This window comes from Primulina eburnea, chromosome 11 (genome assembly GCF_022965805.1).
Source record: "Primulina eburnea isolate SZY01 chromosome 11, ASM2296580v1, whole genome shotgun sequence".
NCBI lineage: Eukaryota > Viridiplantae > Streptophyta > Magnoliopsida > Lamiales > Gesneriaceae > Primulina > Primulina eburnea.
The window spans coordinates 11,360,722-11,382,237 of record NC_133111.1 but is presented as its reverse complement, the minus strand read 5'-3'; the positions used below and the strand labels follow the sequence as shown (position 1 = coordinate 11,382,237).

Sequence of the window (21,516 nt, the reverse complement as noted above, 5' to 3'; positions counted from 1 at the left end):
TTTTAATAAGTGATGTGAATGAAATACGTTGAAGGAAGTGAAGTGATTGTGACTAGTTCGTTAATAGTGGCGATATCGTGAGGGTGATGGTCCCAGTGGGAGCCCGACGATCGTGTTTCCATTATTACGAACAAGAGGTTAAGAGGTTTTGAGGTAAGGATAGGAATGTCGTGAGGGGAGAAGCCCATTGGGAGCCCCGACGATCGTATTTCTATTCGATTCATGTTAGGCCAGGGCCCAGTTGACCGGTGAGAGTGTTGCTGGTGTCCCCCGCCGCCCAGTACTGTGGTTATATTTCTGATGGATCCATCGTCATGTCATGTCATGTGAGGAAAGTCACAATTAACGATCTGAATTCAACAAAGGATAAAGAAAGAGGAAAAATGTTATGATTATGTCAAAAGGATTTTATGTCATGTTGAGGAAAATGTTAAAGTTATGCATATCATGAAACGTTATTTTTACTTAAAAGTATTTTTCACCGTTATATGTTGATTGTATTATGTATTACTCGTTATAAAGATTATGGTGTGTTGAGTCTTTAGACTCACTAGGTGTGATGGATGCAGGTGGTTCTGAGGGAGGTCTTGATGAGTGATACTACTGGACTGATAGCGCACACAACCCGAGGACCAGCGCTATATTTTCCGCATTACGCTTTATGATTTCTTTTAAAGATTTTAAGACTACTTATTTATGCTTTTGAGAGGATTTTTGGAGAGTTTAGTATGGGCTATACTTCTCAAACATTTATTACTGTTTAGGTTTGGTAAAACGTTTTACGATTTCTGGTTTGACTTTTCCCTTTCGATTTTCAAATACGAGTTGGATGATTTATTTTTGGTGCAAAATTATCTTTATGCATATGTGTATGCAAGGGACGAAAATGTGAGAGTTTTAAAAAAAAAAATTACTAGTACTTTTAAAGAAATAAAAGATGAGGACGTTTCAATTGGTATCAGAGCGGAGGTTCCTGTATAGGGTTGTGCCACCATCAGCGCCGGGAAGATCAGTCGTCAAGCCTCTAATTTGTAAGTTTTACATGCTTTATGTGATTCAATATGATTCTATGATATTACCTGCATAAGCACATGAATTAAATGGTTACGTCACATGTTTAATAGCATTATGAGGGTATATGATTTATATGCATTAGAATTTGTATACATGATATGATATGAAATGAAAAATTTCTTTTCAACGCATGTTGGTTTATTGTGGTGGAATTGGACTATCTTGATATTTGGGTTTTAGTGTTGACGTTCTATTTTTGGGCTATAAGTTAATCGTAAATTTTATGAATGTTTTGGGACATGTAGATTTTCTAAGAAAATATTATGATTCATGGTTACTAGACGAATTAATTTTTGGGAATTAGACGTAAAGAATAATGATTTAAGGATTTGCAACGACTTGAGGAATAAGAAAATATATAAATTGGGATTTTAAGATTGATTGAAGGTAAGATTGATTATGAGAATTGATTTTGGGTTAATAAGTTTAAAATTTTTTGAAATTATGTTATAGGAAACCAGTAGAAGAGAATTAAGAATTTCAAGAATTTATGGGCCAATCGTAGGATTTTTGAAATTAGGAACCAGTTAAGATAAATTTTGAGGAAATTAAGAATTTATTTTGCAATTATTAAGGAATTTGGGGATTAGTTTAGCAATAAGCGATAATTAAATGGTTTAAATGATAAGAATTTTGAGGATTTAGACCTTTAAGAATATTTGGAACATTGGGATATCTTGGGTTATAGTGTTATAAGAAATGTTGAATAGTGAGTTTTTAAGGATGAATCAATATTAAGCTTGAAGATCTAAGTGTTAGCGAATGTGTTTGGGATTCTAAGATTGAAATATGATAAGTTGATGAACATTTTGGGTATAAAATAAGGAAAATAATATACGATAATTTTGGTTATGCATCTTTTAATATGGAGAATTGTAAGAAAAATTGAAATTCGAAGTTGTAATTGTAATAGCACTAAGTCATTTGGGTCTTCTTAAGTTGTGATTTGAAAATAAGGATTTAGAGGGAAAATTTAATTGTGATCAAAGAGACGTAAGGACAATTAGAATTTAAGTTTTATCAGAGTAGCGCAGCGGAAGCGTGGATTTTTGGGGTACTAGAACTAAGTCTAAACTTTGGGTTACTAAAGATAAGCGAATTTCGAGGACGAAATTCAATTTAAGGGGGGAAGATTGTAACGCCCCGAAAATTTAAAGTCCACGCAAACCACGTGAATATAAATTATTAAATTCTTTGTGTATTTCAATTAAATGATTTAATTGCATTAATTAATTATGTGATGCATATTTACATGTTTAAAATATATTTTTCTACATGATTGCATTAAAATATATTTTTAAAAGGTTATTCAAGTTGCGATCGAGGAACGGAGACCGATGGCTGAAAAAATTGTAAAATGTTTTTATTAAATAATTGTTTCTAATTATTTTAAATATGGGTGATGCTTTTTCTTATTTTTTAAAATATGGGGTTTTTGAGGTGATTTTATACGCCGGGACGAAAATTTTATCGGTGTTGGTTTTTCAACAAAAATACGAACTTCTTGGCAACCCGGCTAATAAATTCACAAACTTTATTAAACAAAATAATTTTTATTATTTAATCAAAGATAATTGGGCCTAATTTGAGGGCTTATTAGGCCTAATCCTTGATTAATGATTATATGGGTATTTAAATGTTTTTAATCACCCAAAACCCTCACTTTGCAAAATCACTCACGGCCACACAATTTTGAAATTCAGAAATTCCTCTCCCATACCACTCAATCACACGGCACACACATTCATCAATTTTAGAAAGAAAATTTGAAAGGTTCAAGGGGGTTCAAGCCATCGTCTCTTCGTCGCCGTTCTTCGTCGTCATCGTATATTCGAGCGTATTTTACGCAAAGGCACGCCTAGATCTTCCTTTTTCTCATCCATCATGTCATAATATGCTTTTAAAAGTTGTTGTTGGAATCGCATGAAAACTGCAAATTCTGTGCTTCGTTTTTTTTTATATGCATGAATGATGGGTCATCGTGTAGTGCCTTGACTCACCTTTTCTTCACCGATGGGGCTGCCATGATGGTAAGATTTGTTAAAGTAATATGTGTTCACGTGGGTAGAGAATTCTAGACACACCCAACACCACCGAAGTAAGGAACAAAGAAAGGGAAACAAGAACTTGCAAATAAAAACTTACGTGAACTGCTGTCATGGGTAGGGGCTTCGGGTTTTGTTTGTGCAGGGGCTGGGGCTTGTTGACTGGTTCAGGGGGCTAGCCAAGAGCATGGGAGAGGTGGGGCGAGAGTCCTAGCCATGCTAGGACTCGAGCTGAGAGGCGGCGAAGAGTCCTTCGCGAGAAGGACTCTACCCGAGAAGCTGCACCTCACGGTGCAGTCTTCGTGCGTCTAGTTAGGGGATAGGGCTCGGGGGCTGGGCTAGGAAGGTTCACTAGGGTCCTAAGTAAGGGTTCATGGGTTGGGTTCGATCGGTTAATCATCGGCTGGGCTCACACGATCATGAACATCAAGCCCATGCAAAGTGTGCTCTCGGCCAGCTCTTGCAGCAACTTGGGGCTTCTCGTTTTTGGGCTAGGGTTTGGTTTATTAGCGAACTTAGTGTCCAGTAGGCTACTTCAACGTGTTGGGCAAGTTCTAGTTCGATATGGTTCATGGGTAACTTGATAAATTTAAGAGATGGCTCGGGGTCGAAGTTTAGGTGTCAAATAAGGTTTAAAAATAAAGAAAATTTGGAAAACGGCTCACGGGGGTCGAGTCATGATCCATAAGGGCTAAAATAATATAAAAAGACTAAATTTAGAATTTAGGAATTTTATATTAAAGTTTGGTATTTTTCGGGATTAAAACACCGTTCAAATAATTAAGAAAAGATAATTGAAAAAGTCTAAGTTTTAAGCCAAATAAAATTATGAAAAAATTCACGTAAGCTTAAATAATTATTTGGGACGTGTTAGAGTCATAAAATCAAGAAAAAATTCGAAAACGTAAAATGTCGAGTCTAGGGGTAAAACGGTCTTTTTACACCTAGAAATTAGTAAAGGTCATGGCAGTGCCCGAAATGCTGTTTTATGTTATAATGATGATTTTGAAATGTTCATGAATTTCTCATGATTAAATTATGATTTTTAAATGTCTAAGGAATTTTCATGATTTAAGAAGACATTTAAAATACATGTTGCATGCTTGGGTTCAAAATAAAAATGTTATGTTATGCACGATTTTTAATAAGTGATGTGAATGAAATACGTTGAAGGAAGTGAAGTGATTGTGACTAGTTCGTTAATAGTGGCGATATCATGAGGGTGATGGTCCCAGTGGGAGCCCGACGATCGTGTTTCCATTATTACGAACAAGAGGTTAAGAGGTTATGAGGTTTTGAGGTAAGGATAGGTCATAGGAATGTCGTGAGGGGAGAAGCCCATTGGGAGCCCCGACGATCGTATTTCTATTCGATTCATGTTAGGCCAGGGCCCAGTTGACCGGTGAGAGTGTTGCTGGTGTCCCCAGCCGCCCAGTACTGTGGTTATATTTCTGATGGATCCATCGTCATGTCATGTCATGTCATGTGAAGAAAGTCACAATTAACGATCTGAATTCAACAAAGGATAAAGAAAGAGGAAAAATGTTATTATTATGTCAAAAGGATTTTATGTCATGTTGAGGAAAATGTTAAAGTTATGCATATCATGAAACGTTATTTTTACTTAAAAGTATTTTTCACCGTTATATGTTGACTGTATTATGTATTACTCGTTATAAAGATTATGGTGTGTTGAGTCTTTAGACTCACTAGGTGTGATGGATGCAGGTGGTTCTGAGGGAGGTCTTGATGAGTGATACTACTGGACTGATGGCGCACACAACCCGAGGACCAGCACTATATTTTCCGCATTACGCTTTATGATTTCTTTTAAAGATTTTAAGACTACTTATTTATGCTTTTGAGAGGATTTTTGGAGAGTTTAGTATGGGCTATACTTCTCAAACATTTATTACTGTTTAGGTTTGGTAAAACGTTTTACGATTTCTGGTTTGACTTTTCCCTTTCGATTTTCAAATACGAGTTGGATGATTTATTTTTGGTGCAAAATTATCTTTATGCATATGTGTATGAAAGGAACGAAAATGTGAGAGTTCTGAGAAAAAAAAAAATTTACTAGTACTTTTACGCAGCGTTTGGTTGGGTGGATTAGGTGTGATAGATTATTTTATCACACCTAATCCTGCGTTTGGTATGATTTTTATTTAACCAGCTCAATCCTTCCTATGAGTGATTAGGTGGTATTACGTGTGATAAAATAATACCTCCTTCTTCCGTAGGATTATTAATCTCTCCTCTATCCCTACTCTCTTTCCAATTTTACCCTTCTTCCTTCACTCTATTGAACCACCTCGGCTGTCGGACCGCCGCCGCCGCCCTCGCCGGGCCGCCGCCGGACTTTCGCCGCCTTTTCCGTCGCCCGACCGCCGTCAACGCCGCCGGATCGCCGTCGACGCCGCCGGATCACCATCGCCGAACATATGCCGGACCGCACCGCATAGCCGTCGCCAGACATTCGCCGGGACGACATCGCCGTCGTCGAACCGCCGACTCACCGCCGTCGCCGCCACGTTGGCTGCCGGATCCGCCGCCGGAGTGGAAGAAGAAAAAAAGAGGAAGGGCAATTTTGTCCTTTCATCAAAAATTTCAAAATTATCCTACGCTCAAAAATCTTACCAAACATACTACCATATATTACATATCTACGACAATCATTTTCTTTATCATTTACATACTAATCATTAGTTTATTTTATCCTGCAACCAAATGCAGTTAAAGAAATAAAAGATGAGGACGTTTCAAAATGAATACTATGGTGTGATAGATATTTGAAGGAAAGAACATGGCGTGCCTTTGCGTTTTTAACGCACGAATAAATGTCGACGAATCGAAGAACGGTGACGAAAGGACCATGGCTTGAATTTCCTTGCAATAATCGAACCTTCTCCTTGAAATATTTAGGTGTGTGCCGTGTATGTGGGGAACAAAGGAGTTGGTATTTGTTGGGAAAGGGGGGGCCATAAGTTCATGAGAGTGGGGAAGGGTTTTTGTATATTTTGTAGTTAATTAATCACTAATTAAACTTTAGGCCCATTAAGAAAGTTAATTAAACCCATTAGTACTTAATTAAAATTTTAAAAATAATTTTTGGCAAAAACTATGTTTTATAAATATATATATATATATATATATATATATATATATATATATATATATATGTGTGTGTGTGTGTGTGTGTGTGTGTGTAATTTTTGAAAGACAGGTGCATTATTGATCTCCGAAGTTTCGGGTTAGGGGATTTTCCGAACCCGCAAAAGTGGGGATCAGGGTTGGTATGTGGGTGAGGATTGAATTTGGAGACGGGGACGGGGATGTCAAACTACCCCCGCCTCGTCCCATTGCCATCACTAGGATCTACCATCTCCTCGCGAATATAAAATTGTGTTTATTAAAATCAATTAATGTGGCTCAACTGTTATGGAAACTTGTGGGAAACATCAATACATTCTGCTTGGAGAGAGGTTCACGTTTGAAGTCTTCACAAAATTAAATATTTTGTGAGATAATTTTAATTTGTGAGACATATTTTTTATTTGGATTATTAATTATTTTTTATGTTAAATGTATTACTTATTACTTGTAAAATATGATCCGTCACAAGAGACCTTTTAAAAGATATTTGATGTTTAAACTGATTTAGCATATTGTGTTTAATCCTTAAAAAACAACAATAATCTTTCTTTTTTATGTTTATCAAAATTCCCAAACTATGTAAGTGTTGGATCTGGTTTTCTACACGCCCAAACGCAGCGGAAGATTTAAATTTTTTATTTTATTTTGAAAAACAAAATAATATTGCTTTGGACGGTCGTATGATTTAACAAATTAAACATGGGATGTTAGAAAATTATACCTTTGGTGAATAAATCACTGGACACCAACCGATCCGATATAACAGATCTGACTCTTGATGAATCCCTACGATCTTTCTTCAAGAGACTCCTTTCTTTCCTTCTAATCAGGTCCACGACTGAATAGATTGATCTTCTTCCAAATTGCACTAGAAATATTGGAAGATATTTAACGTAGGAGAGAATTATTTTGAGAGACGGCTCAAACCCTAAAATAATTCAAGGTGGCCAAATTTTTCTTGTTTGAAAGTGAAAATCTCGAATGAATGTGGGTGGTAGGCTAGGTTTTTAATTAACATGTGTTATTTATAATTAAATAATAGCCTAATGACATAATTAACATTAATGGGCTTGATATAATTAATTGGGCTAGTCCAACTAGTTTGATTAATTTAATCAAAGTCCATTATACTTTAATTATTTAATATGTTGGACTTGTACCCCTACAAGCTCATTAAACATATTATCCACCATATTTAATTTATTAATTAATCAACTCAACTTTTGAGCTTAATAAATTAAATACATTATAAATTCAACTTTTGAATTTATTATTTAAATTATAAATTCAACTCCTTGAATTTTTACCACCTCCAAAATTTAATATTTAATAAACCCAACATTTGAGTTTAATAAATTAAATTCTCAAATTTTATAAATTCAACTCCTTGAATTTATTCTCTCAAAATTTAATTATCATAAATTCAACTCCTTGTATTTACTATATAATATAAATTCAACTCCTTGAATTTATTCTCTCAACGGGAACAAACGATCCAGTGCTTGTGTGACCCTCAATGGTTCAGGGATACAGTTAGCCGTGGGTTTACAACTCTTTGTGATTTAGGACATAATCCTTTATTCGGGCTTACCCTAGTTAGCCCCATTCTTTTCATCAACACTTTGATCAAGAATGTCAGAACTCATTTCTGATTGCACCTATCGGATCATGGTAAGAGCGTCTAGTAGCATCGCCCCATGATCCCCTAGGTATCACTGATAGTGCCTGCAAGAACCAGTAGATTATGATTAATGTACAGTACGGTCCCTTCATCTCATATATCCCGATCGAATCTGCAACCATTGGTTCATCGAGGGTTGCATATTAATTCGATAACTATGTGATAACTATAATAGTGGCATCGCGTGTACTATTTGGAGAACTCCTTCTCCAACGTACATCTCGTACTCTGGCCAGAGATTCCATGCACTATTATTTCATTAGATCACATAGGATATCCACACCCGCAGGTGAGCGGTGAATCCCTGACTACAATGCACTGGCTCCTATATGTGTCGCAACTGTACCCAACCTCGCCACCTGATGACTCTCCTGGAGCCGGTAAACGAGTCAAAGCACAGCCCTAGCATATAGAGCCTCAGTGTTGTCCCGGGTCGTAAGGACTAATGGTGTACAATCATAACCACGGACTTATCCTCTCGATGAATGATAACCACTTGGAAAGTCCGAGGGAGGGTTGTTCGGTATAGTCATCATATGACTACCCATCTGCATGTTTGGACATCTCTATGCCCTTACCAAGAAACGCAGTACACAACATCACAGATGCTAGTCTCGAGCTCAAGCGGCCTTTATCCCTGTTTTAGGCGGCTGAATCGACTAGGAACAAATTTAGAATATGCAGTGTTTACAAATGAGTTTCAACATCGAATTACGATTCATTTGTATTAAAGCATAATCAAGGACTTTATCTATGCTGTTTGCATGGGTATACAGATAAAGTATGACAAGACCATAAAAAGTTAAATTATATTAAAATAAAGATTGTTTATTTCACTTGAGTCAATAAATTCCCTAGCCAACCGTTGGCTTGCAGGGCATCTACTCTAACAATCTCCCACTTGCCCTAGAGCCAACTACCCTTAATCCCATTGCTTCGCGATGCTTTTCAAACAATGGTCCTGGCAAGGGCTATGTAAGTGGATCAGCAACATTATCTGCAGATGGGACTCTTTCAACTGATATGTCTCCTCTTCCCACTATCTCCCGTATGATGTGGAACTTCCTCAGTACATGTTTGGATTGATGATGAGACCTTGGTTCCTTTGCTTGCGCAACGACACCAGTGTTGTTCCAGTACAACGGGACTGGATCAACTCCATTAGGAATAACGCCCAACTCTTGGACAAAATTCCTCATCCAAACTACCTCTTTGGCTGCATCACATGCAACAATGTATTCAGCTTCAGTGGTGGAATCCGCAACGGTGTCTTACTTGGAACTTTTCCAAGAGACAGCCGCACCATTAAGCATGAATACAAAGCCAGAGGTCGATTTCGAATCATCTACGTCACATTGGAAGCTAGAATCAGTGTAGCCTTCCAATTTCAATTCTCCACCCCATAGACCATGAACAAGTTCTTAGTCCTTCTCAAGTATTTAAGAATATCTTTCACGGCCTTCCAATACATTGGACCAGGGTTTGCCTGATATCTGCTTGTAACACTCAGAGCGTAAGCAACATCAGGACGTGTCGATATCATACCATACATGATACTACCAATAGCTGACGCATATGAAATACGTGTCATCATCTCTATCTCTTCATCAGTTTTAGGCCACATTGCATTAGATAGAGTAATACCATGACACATTTGTAAGTATCCTCTCTTGGACTCTTCCATAGAGAATCGCTTCAGAATGGTATCGATATAAGTGGCTTGGGTGAGTCCTAGCATACCTTTAGATCTATCTCTATAGATTTGTATTCCCAATACATAGGATGCTTCACCCATATCTTTCATGGAGAATTTACTTGCTAACCATACTTTAGTTGATTGCAGTAATCCTACATCATTCTCAATGAGTAGGATATCATCAACATAAAGTACTAGGAATGTCACAGCACTCCCACTAACGTTTTTGTACACGCATAGTTCCTCACGATTCTTAGCAAAACCAAACTCTTTGATAGTGCTATCAAATCTGAGGTTCCATCTCCTTGACGCCTGCTTGAAACCATATATTGATCTCTGAAGTTTGCATACCTTATGCTCACTTCCTACTGATGTGTATCCCTCAGGTTGAGACACATAAATTTCTTCTTTCATGTCTCCATTGAGGAATGCAGTCTTTACATCCATTTGCCATATCTCATAGTCATACCATGCTTTTATGGCTAGTAGTATTCTAATGGACTTAAACATAGCAACTGGTGAAAAGGTTTCCTCATAGTCAACTCCTTGCCTTTGAGTATATCTTTTTGCAACCAGTCTTGCTTTGAAGGTCTCTATCTTCCCATCCGCCCCAAGCTTTCTTTTGTAGATCCATTTGCACCATATAGGAACGATTCCCTCAGGATGATCCACCAATGTCCAGACTTGGTTTGAATATATAGAGTCCATTTTTAACTTCATGGCTTCAAGCCATTTGGTTGAATCAGTATCAGATATTACTTCCTTAAAGTTCATTGGATCATATCCAACAAAAGACTCATCATGGTCTTATTCATGAAGAAGCATATATCTAGCAGGTGGTCTAATAACACTATCAGACCTCCTAGGAGCTTGTACTTCAACTACTGGTTGTTGGAGATTAGGTTCAACTACTATAGTTGAGGGAGTATCTTGAATTTCTTCAAGTTCTATCATCTTGCCTTTTTCTATCTAATAGAAATTCCTTTTCCAAAAAGGTGGCATTTCTTGAAACAAACACTTTTGCTTCATTGGGATGATATAATTAATACCCAACAGAATTCTTTGGATATCCTACAAAGTAACACAAAGTGGATCTACTATCCAATTTGTCTCCCGCTGTCTGCTTCACGTAAGCAAGACATCTCCATATTATCTCGTAAGAATATTTGGGAGTTTTTCCCCATCCATATCTCATATGGTGTTTTATCCACTGCTCTAGTATAGGCATTATTCAACAACATTGCCGCAGTTTCAAGCGCAAAGCCCCAAAACGATGTAGGCAATTCAGTGAATCTCATCATTGATCGAACCATGTCAAACAAGGTTTGCTTACAATATTCAGAAACACCGTTCAATTGTGGTGTTGCTGGTGGAGTCCACTGTGAGAATCACATTCTCTTTTAGATAATCCCAAAAATTCAGCACTCAAGTATTCTTCACTTCGATCAGATCGAAATGCCTTAATACTTCTTTCTAGCTGATTTTTCTACTTCAGATCTGAATTATTTTAACCATTCAAATGCTTCAGATTTGTGTTTCATAAACATATCCATACTTCGAATGGTCATCAGTAAGGATAACGAAGTAGGATTGCCCATATTTTGTGCTAACACTTAGCATGCCACAAATGTCTGTTTGGATCAAATCCAGTAGACCATGCGCACGTTCCACATTTCCATCGAATGGAGTCTTGGTCAATTTTCCTTTTAGACAGGACTTACAAGCAGGTAGAGAATTTATGTCTGACAAGTCAAACATGCCTTCTCCCACTAGTTTGTGCATCCTTCTTTGAGAAATGTGACATAGTCTAGCGTGCCATATTTGTGTGGGATTTGGATCATCTAACTTTCTTTTGTTTGTTGTTGAAATTATGTTTACTTGGACATTCACTTATCATTTCCAGAACATTTCTGGCGCATATAATTTATTATGTCCGGACTTCATGCAGTGAAATAAATATGTTCTAACTTATCGGGCTTTGTAGGCCTTTTAAGTGTCTTTCAGAGTTTGCTTCTTATTGGGATTGTTTTTCTTGTGAGGGGCAGAACATTTCTTTCCCTTACCTTGTGGGCCATTTTCGTCTGACGAGAGGGCCATAAGAAAAACAACAATTCCATGTTTTATGGTGATCTCATAAGTTATAAGTGTATTGACTAGCTCTTCAAGGCTATCATCTATCTTATTCAAATTAAAGTTCACCATAACCCCGTCAAATGAGGAAGATAAAGACAACAAATTGATGTTATCTAGTAACTCATTAGGAATCACATATTCCAGGTCCACCACATTCTTAGCAAGCCCAGTCATACGTACACCACGCTCATGGGCCAAAGCCCTGTCTTGCATGCGTGTAGTCATGAGTTCCTTGAAAGTGGTGTGCATAGTTTCATGCACCATGCAACTCTTGCACATGCATTCGAATGTCAGCAGCATTCAAAATTTCCTCAGACTGTCCCCACAGTTCATTTGACATAAAAGCGAGCATGTTACACTTCAGCTTGCATACTATGGTCTTACCATCTTGCATGCTTTGTCAGTTCAGCAGGACTGACATTAGTGTGTATGCCATTTTCTCCGAACTTAGAACAATTTTCCCAACCAGTCTTGGAAATTAGATTCGGTTAGCTTGTTAATAACAAAATAGGATTATGTGACGAAATCGAAAAAATATACTGATACGAAAACAGAATAATGGTTACTGATTATTTTAAAATAATTTTAAGATATAAAATATGAATTTTATTTTATAAATCTCCCTCCCACTATTTTGACATTTCCACCACCCTCTGATGAAAAAGGGAAATCATATTTCCTTAGTGGGCACGTAGAGTCCAATTAGCCAATTATAATCCCGAATAATATCAACCAATTATCATTTCTAAAAGGTAGAATCCAATTGCATCCCTATGCAACCTCCGCGTGTTTTGCCTCACGTTTAATAAGGGCCCAATAATATGACGCCGTTTATTTTCACGTGTCAAACCAACCCATCAATATTGAATTGTAGTAGACGGTCGCTATGAGTTCCCCCAATAATATGAGCCGAAGTCATGGGAGTTCCACTCAATTCACATCATATGTCCGCTGGAAGTCACAGCTTTCCGGCGTACAGGCCTCCCCAATAATATGAGCCAGACACTGTCCGCGGGTAGCGATCAACATGCAACCCCGGTTGATGGAAGGCAAGGAAAAATTAAACTCTTTTAATTTTTACTTTTACGGTTTGATATAAATTTTGAATCATATTCAAAATGAGGGATTTTAATTTTAAAATTGTCTCATCATTTTAAATTTAAAAATCGCGTGCCACGAGTTTGTATGTTTGCCGGATTCATGCAACTATATTATCTAATAATATACATACATGCATACTACTATATATCGCATATATCATAATATGATATTCAACAATAAATAAGGATGATCGATCACCAACACTATTAGATCCATGTGAGCCATACATGGATCCAGGTCCAAACCTAGGTGAATGCAGGGATGCAAATGCAACTTATTACAAAAGCTTCCAATATTTTACATGTCTTCATCTTGATCATCGGGCCCACCATCTTCCAGTCTTGATCTCCCACTATTTCTAATTATTACATTTGAATAGCCATGGCACATAAGGGATACATCTCATGGGGTGGGAACGGGCCATAAACCAGGCCCACTTTAATAATATCAAATATTATAAAATTGAATAAAAACAGTAAAATATCCTAACATACACCTAACACATTGGTCAAGGCTCTCGATCATCCTTCATGCATTTAATATCAAATATGCACATCAATTTAATTAAACAATTTAATTAATTGATCAATCATATATCTAATAATTATATCACTAACCACCACAATTATTAAAAAATTTAATAAATTAAATAAACTCCTTTATTTAATTTCTAATTAAATCAATAATAATTGATTTCTTATAAAAACTCATTTTTACCATAAATAATTAAAATCATATTCTAATTATTTATTTTACAAGAAAATTATTAATTTCCCAAAATTAATTTTCCAAAATAAAAATTGAACCAATTTTCAAAAATATCAATTTTATCCAAAATTTTGAAAAATCAGAAAATTGCATCATGGGCCCAAACAATTCAAGCCCACCAATCAGAACGCTTCCCGAGACGATCCCGGGCAGTCGCCCCCGCTGCCCGCCCGCTGCCCGAACGTTTCGGGCAGTGGCAGCAACCTGTGCGCGCGCGCAATGCTGCGCGCAGCGTGCGGACGCTCCGCACGCTGCGCCGCGTTGTGCGCCGCGCAGGGCGGCGCACAGTCCGCACGCTGTGCCACTCCACGCGCGCACGCCGCGCGCGCTTGCTCCGCGCTTCTACGCGCAGGGCGCTGCGCGCTGCGCGCGCAGCCCTGCGCGCGGTCTGCCCAGAACAATTCCGGGCAGATCGCGAATTTTTTTTTTTTTTCCGAAAAATTTAATTTTATGGTGCATCAATATTTCTGAAAATTTTCTTGTGTGGTTAGAAACAAATTATTCAATATAATTTAAATCATACGATTTAGAAAACCTGGCTCTGATACCACTGTTGGATCTGGTTTTCTACACGCCCAAACGCAGCGGAAGATTTAAATTTTTATTTTATTTTGAAAAACAAAATAATATTGCTTTGGACGGTCGTATGATTTAAGAAATTAAACATGGGATGTTAGAAAATTATACCTTTGGTGAATAAATCACTGGACACCAACCGATCCGATATAACAGATCTGGCTCTTGATGAATCCCTACGATCTTTCTTCAAGAGACTCCTTTCTTTCCTTCTAATCAGGTCCACGACTGAATAGATTGATCCTCTTCCAAATTGCACTAGAAATATTGGAAGATATTTAACGTAGGAGAGAATTATTTTGAGAGACGGCTCAAACCCTAAAATAATTCAAGGTGGCCAAATTTTTCTTGTTTGAAAGTGAAAATCTCGAATGAATGTGGGTGGTAGGCTAGGTTTTTAATTAACATGTGTTATTTATAATTAAATAATAGCCTAATGACATAATTAACATTAATGGGCTTGATATAATTAATTGGGCTAGTCCAACTAGTTTGATTAATTTAATCAAAGTCCATTATACTTTAATTATTTAATATGTTGGACTTGTACCCCTACAAGCTCATTAAACATATTATCCACCATATTTAATTTATTAATTAATCAACTCAACTTTTGAGCTTAATAAATTAAATACATTATAAATTCAACTTTTGAATTTATTATTTAAATTATAAATTCAACTCCTTGAATTTTTACCACCTCCAAAATTTAATATTTAATAAACCCAACATTTGAGTTTAATAAATTAATTCTCAAATTTTATAAATTCAACTCCTTGAATTTATTCTCTCAAAATTTAATTATCATAAATTCAACTCCTTGTATTTACTATATAATATAAATTCAACTCCTTGAATTTATTCTCTCAACGGGAACAAACGATCCAGTGCTTGTGTGACCCTCAATGGTTCAGGGATACAGCTAGCCGTGGGTTCACAACTCTTTGTGATTCAGGACATAATCCTTTATTCGGGCTTACCCTAGTTATCCCCATTCTTTTCATCAACACTTTGATCAAGAATGTCAGAACTCATTTCTGATTGCACCCATCGGATCATGGTAAGAGCGTCTAGTAGCATCGCCACATGATCCCCTAGGTATCACTGATAGTGCCTGCAAGAACCAGTAGATTATGATTAACGTACAGTACGGTCCCTTCATCTCATATATCCCGATCGAATCTGCAACCATTGGTTCATCGAGGGTTGCATATTAATTCGATAACTATGTGATAACTATAATAGTGGCATCGCGTGTACTATTTGGAGAACTCCTTCTCCAACGTACATCTCGTACTCTGGCCAGAGATTCCATGCACTATTATTTCATTAGATCACATAGGATATCCACACCCGCAGGTGAGCGGTGAATCCCTGACTACAATGCACTGGCTCCTATATGTGTCGCAACTGTACCCAACCTCGCCACCTGATGACTCTCCTGGAGCCGGTAAACGAGTCAAAGCACAGCCCTAGCATATAGAGCCTCAGTGTTGTCCCGGGTCGTAAGGACTAATGGTGTACAATCATAACCACGGACTTATCCTCTCGATGAATGATAACCACTTGGAAAGTCCGAGGGAGGGTTGTTCGGTATAATCATCATATGACTACCCATCTGCATGTTTGGACATCTCTATGCCCTTACCAAGAAACGCAGTACACAACATCACAGATGCTAGTCTCGAGCTCAAGCGGCCTTTATCCCTGTTTTAGGCGGCTGAATCGACTAGGAACAAATTTAGAATATGCAGTGTTTACAAATGAGTTTCAACATCGAATTACGATTCATTTGTATTAAAGCATAATCAAGGACTTTATCTATGCTGTTTGCATGGGTATACAGATAAAGTATGACAAGACCATAAAAAGTTAAATTATATTAAAATAAAGATTGTTTATTTCACTTGAGTCAATAAATTCCCTAGCCAACCGTTGGCTTGCAGGGCATCTACTCTAACAGTAAGTTCTTCTATCTATCAAATCAGCTCCCATATCGCTTGAAAGAAAATACAAATTAATCACACTTCTCATTTATTAATATTGTTGTTAATTTTTTTTTAGGGCATGCTCAATGAATGGGGTGTTAAATAGGTATTATAATATCCATTTAACACCCTCTCTCCATTTGAGTGAGCATTATAATATCCACTCACATGAGAGAGAAGAATGAACACCTCTAGGGGTGGGCAATCGGGTCGGGTTTTTCGGGTTCTACCCGACCCGAAACCCGATCGGGTGCAACTTTCGGGTAAAATAGGGTAAATAGTCGTACCCGAACCCGACTATATTTTAGTCGGGTCGGGTTCGGGTATTGAATTGGTACCCGAATTACCCGATCGGGTACCCGATTGTTTTTAAAAAATAAATATGGGCAGTGGGCTTATAAATGACAAAATTGGGTGTTGATACATCTATTATTAATGTTTGATTATTCTTGAATTATTGGTACACTTTATTGCATTTTATTTTTCTCAGTTTATTTGATTATTCTTGATTATTTTCTTGCATTTTATTTTTCTCAGGTTTGTTTCCTGCATTGATGAAAAACATGAATTATTGGTACACTTTATTTTTTGTTTTATGATGTTCATTTTTTTGTTAATAAATTTACATCTTTTTATGTAGGTGATGAAATATTCCAGAAGATATTTTGAAAGTCAAACAAGAAGTTGATTCTGATTTTTTTTTGTGAAGATCTAAGTTGAATTTTCAAGATTAGACTTGTTAATTTCTTATATATTCATCTAAATAGTTTATGCTCGATTTAAAGATTTGTTAATTATAATACTCATTCTATGTTTTGAGATAAATATTTTTGTGTTTAACTTTTGTAGACATTCACGAGACAATATTATTTTGATAAGCTTGTTTTCTCGTCATATATTATTTGGTAGACACAAAATGATAAAATGTTATTTTATCAAAAAAAAAACCCGAACCCGACCCCTACCCGAACCCGACTTTATCGGGTACCCGAAAAGCGGGTAGTGTCCAGAATCGGGTCGGGTTCGGGTAATGAAAATGCTACCCGAAAAAATCGGGTACCCGACCCGAACTACCCGAAACCCGAAAAACCCGACCCGTGCCCACCCCTAAACACCTCTCTCTCTTATTTTTTTATTTTGTTTTAATTTTTTTTAGGTTTCTTTTGGATTTTTTATATATTTTTTAAAACTTTTTAAATTAATCATTTTTTTGGATTTTTTATTTATATGTTTTTTTTTAACTTTTTTTAATTTTTTAATTATATTGTAATTTTAAATAAATCGTGTTCATGTCGAGTTTAAATAATTCTTATGTTGTGGTATTTCTTTGGAAGATCGACTTTATTTAATAAAATATTAAAATAACAACAATATTATTTTTTAAAATTAATAAAATTATTTTATAAAAAAGTAATATTATTTTTAAAAATTAGAATAATAATGATTTAAATTCTGTAAAATATATTTATTTAATATTAAATTTTTTTAAGATGATTGAGTGGACATTGAGACCCATAAGTAATGAGTTTTAATGTTAAAATAAATGTGAGTAGAAAAAATATGTTCTTATAGTAAGTATGTGATAGTATTTCACGATTTTTGATGAGTTGGTGAATGTTATAACAACCACCACTGAGATGCCCCTATTATTGTCTATTATTATTGATTTAGTATGATTGGTTTTAAAAAGCTATTCCGGTCATTGAATCTGGTTGGCCTAATATGTTTTTCTAACATTATATTTTGTTATTTTCCTAGATAAATATGCCTAATTTTTTCCCTAAATACCAATGTTCTCCAAACCGGACCGGACCGGCTGGTCGGACCGGTTCAACCGCGAACTGGCCTCCAGAACGGTCCGGAGATAAGTAAAAACCCGGAAAACAGGTTTAACCGGAAAAAATCGGTTAAAACCCGGTTAAACCGGAAAAACCGGAAACCGGTCGGTCTTTAGGAGCCGCACGGGTCTGTGAAATTATAAAAAAAATATTGCCCACATATTTTAAACATGTATTATTTTAATTTTTTAAAAAAAGATTTAGATAAAGGTGTTGGTGAAATGCAAGAAACACCTTCTTTGGACTTGGAAGAACTTTTGGATGGTGGGGATGAAGATGATAATGACTACGAAAGAACGCTTCAAGAATTGGATGCGGTGTGGGCATCAAAGGATGCAACTTGAAAGTTGAAACTGGATGTTTGATACTTTTTTGTATAAGAAACTTGATGTTTGCTAATTTTTTGTATAATTAAACTTGATGTTTTCTTGGGCACTTAAATTTGGTCATCACTATTTGGTTACATGTTAGGTGTAATTTGGATTTTTGAATTTGAAAAGTGATGTTTATTTGGATATTTGTTGTAATTTTCATCTTAAAAATTAAGTAAAAACTATAAAAACATAAATAATCAATATTTATTATTTTATTCATTATATAAAATAAATAAAATATTAATTTTATTGATCCGGTTCGACCGTTCGGTGGAACCGGTTGAACCATTTTTTAAGGCTTGACATATTCGATTAACGGTCCGATTATAAAACACTGCTAAATACATCAAACTCTTACAAAATGAAGTTGGGATGGATTGTTTTCTATTGAAGTTATATAATAAAAAATTATATAAAAAAAATTTTGAATATTGATAATTAATGGTTATTCATTATTATCACTAGCATACTGACGTATACAATATTTTTTATAATTTATTTGATTTATATTTAAGTGAGTATCAAAATATAATTATAAAAAATAGCAAGAGACTAAACTCTAATTTTGATATATGAATTAAAAAAATAAATATGAAAAAAAAAAAAAATGATCCAAATTAAAGCTACGACTTATTAATATTTAAATACAAACACTCTATCTATTGAAATATATCTGATTTGCAATAAAGTATTAAACTTTATCAAAGAGTGAATAAAATGAAGATAGGAACAGGAAATTTCACATCCTTTTCTCGTACAGACAGAAGAATGAAAAAGAAGCGAAAGGAGGAAGTATTATTCAATCATCATCAACAGATGGCTGACGCATCGGTATCTTCATCTCCAATAGCAAGATTATCTCAAGACCAACTGTTTTCGATCTTGCTCCTCTTACCCATACAATCAATTCTCTGCTTCGCCACCACATGCAAAAGGTTGAATCTTTTGGCATACTCAGATGCTCTGTGGGAGTCTGTATATAGGAGGGACTGGGGACATCCACCAGCGGAAGCGGCCAAGCTTCCATGGAAGAATATGTACCGGCAGGTTTACCAGTTGGACACTGTGAATTGCCACAGTCTCTTGTTGGGCAACGATGATGAGTGGCCGTGCCCAAGACCCAGAGCTTCCCATTCTCTGAATTTGGTGTCCGGATGCTTGGTTCTGTTCGGTGGGGGATGTGAGGGAGGTTAACCTTACTCAATCACTCTTTCTACTTGCTTTTTTTCCCACGAGGGTTCTTGTTCAATTAATTCATCCTTGTAACGTTGTGTGCATATGTATTGCAGATGGAATTGATATTCCCCACCCCTAATACTAGCAGTATTTTCGTTTCTCAAGGCCTTTATCTTTATGAAATAAAGATAAAGATCGAGTCCATTGGATAATTTCATTCTATTAAGGATTATTGTTGCAGATGCTGGGAAACTGAGCAAATACTTGTTATTTCAATCAATTTGATTACTGAATTTCTGTCATTTCTTGTTTGTCATTGCTGCTCTCTGTTTTGATGGTTCAGGAAGGCACCTCGAAGACACATGGACGGCTTATGCAGGAGTCGATGAGTTGAAGAGGAGAAGAATAAAATGGCAAAAGACAAGTTCGGGCATTCCTGAGGGGAGGTTCGGGCACTCGTGTGTTGTAGTTGGCAATTATCTTGTCTTGTTTGGAGGGATCAATCAACATGGTGTCCGCCAAAATGACACATGGGTTGGCCAGGTCACAGTTGAAGAAAAACTTGCTAATGTTAAATTATCTTGGCGGCTTCTTGATGTGAGTTGTTTGAGTTCACCGCCACCATCACCGAGGGGTGCTCATGCTGGTTGCTGCATTGATAATAAAAGGATGCTTATCCATGGAGGCATCGGGCCATCCGGTGTGAGATTATGTGACACATGGGTTCTGGATCTCACGGAAGATGTCTGTTTTGGGACGTGGAGAGAAATTTTGTCTCAACCATGTCCTCCATCTCGGTCGGGACACACATTAACTCATATTGATGAAGCAAAGAATATATTATTTGGAGGGAGGGGATCGGGTTATGAAGTGCTTAATGATGTATGGCTCTTTGATTCTTCAGGCGGTAGATGGATTCAGTTAGTATTTGATTTATGTAACAGCTTGCCTATGCCAATGCCTCGAGTGGGGCACTCTGCCAACCTTATAATAGGACATAGACTTCTTATTTACGGAGGTGAAGATTCAAATAGGCATAGGAAAGATGACTTTTGGGTTTTAGACATTGAGTCGATGACAACGAAGCTGCAGCAGCGTAGAAAAACATGGAGAAGGCTTGAATTCAAGGGGGGTCACATACCCAAGTGTAGGTCATTTCATGGTGCTTGTGTTGATAATTCAGGGTGTTATTTGTTTGTGCATGGTGGAATGGTTGATGGGTCAGTTGAGCCTGCTGGTTCATCAGGCTTAAGGTTCGATGGAGAATTTTTCTTGGTGGAGCTTATACTGCACTAGTCTCCGTGATTTCACATGTATAGAATAAATAGGCTGGTGAGGTCACGGTATTGCTTTCCATGTAAGGAATCAGTTGTTTAAACGCAAAACTACTCAGAAGAAAACTGATCAATGGGAAATGTTATGTAAATATTGAGGTGCATGCATATGCCAGTGTGTACTTGTTGCGCTTCCAATCTCCCTTGGAATTACAAGATAGTTGTAATATGGTATGCCATTTAAACTGGTTTGTGATCATATGGAGATGCATTCATGTACCGAATTTAGTTGTCGGTCTTCTTTTACCCTTTTTAGAATGCTTTTAGAGACCCTGATGGCATATGGTACGAGCAAGATGTAAGAACTGTATATAACATAGCAAGCATGGATACTCTTGCCTCAAGTCGTTATTCGACAGGGTCTGGACTTTCCATTACATAGGACTTCTAAAACAATGAATAAAATAGAAACAAGTGTACCTACCACTACTTATACAACTAATGATATTTTGGCACCCATTGCAACCACAAAAATAATTCTCACAATATCAGCTTCGTTCTCCACATCTCACCTATTACCTTTCATGGCGCTGGATCCTCAGGCCCTCTGTCTCGTTGCCCCCAGATGTGACATACAGC

At 36.6% G+C, this 21,516-nt stretch overlaps 1 protein-coding gene across 1 annotated transcript; it reads left to right on the top strand.

Annotated features, from left to right (window-relative positions):
- Nucleotides 1-19,123: 19,123 nt before the first annotated feature.
- Nucleotides 19,124-21,161, top strand: LOC140804865 (F-box/kelch-repeat protein At1g51550-like). The gene is made up of 2 exons (XM_073161023.1): nucleotides 19,124-19,616; nucleotides 19,947-21,161. Exons 1-2 carry the CDS (start codon nucleotides 19,145-19,147, stop codon nucleotides 20,897-20,899), a joined length of 1,425 nt encoding a protein of 474 aa, XP_073017124.1. The 5' UTR covers nucleotides 19,124-19,144; the 3' UTR covers nucleotides 20,900-21,161.
- The last annotated feature ends 355 nt before the right edge of the window (nucleotides 21,162-21,516 follow it).

Excerpts from the sequence above, each read along its gene's own strand:
- LOC140804865 (XM_073161023.1), top strand. The coding sequence starts at position 19,145 with ATGAAGATAGGAACAGGAAATTTCACATCCTTTTCTCGTACAGACAGA. Across the intron at positions 19,617-19,946 it reads CGGTGGGGGATGTGAGGGAG|GAAGGCACCTCGAAGACACA; the intron begins GTTAACCTTACT and ends TTGATGGTTCAG.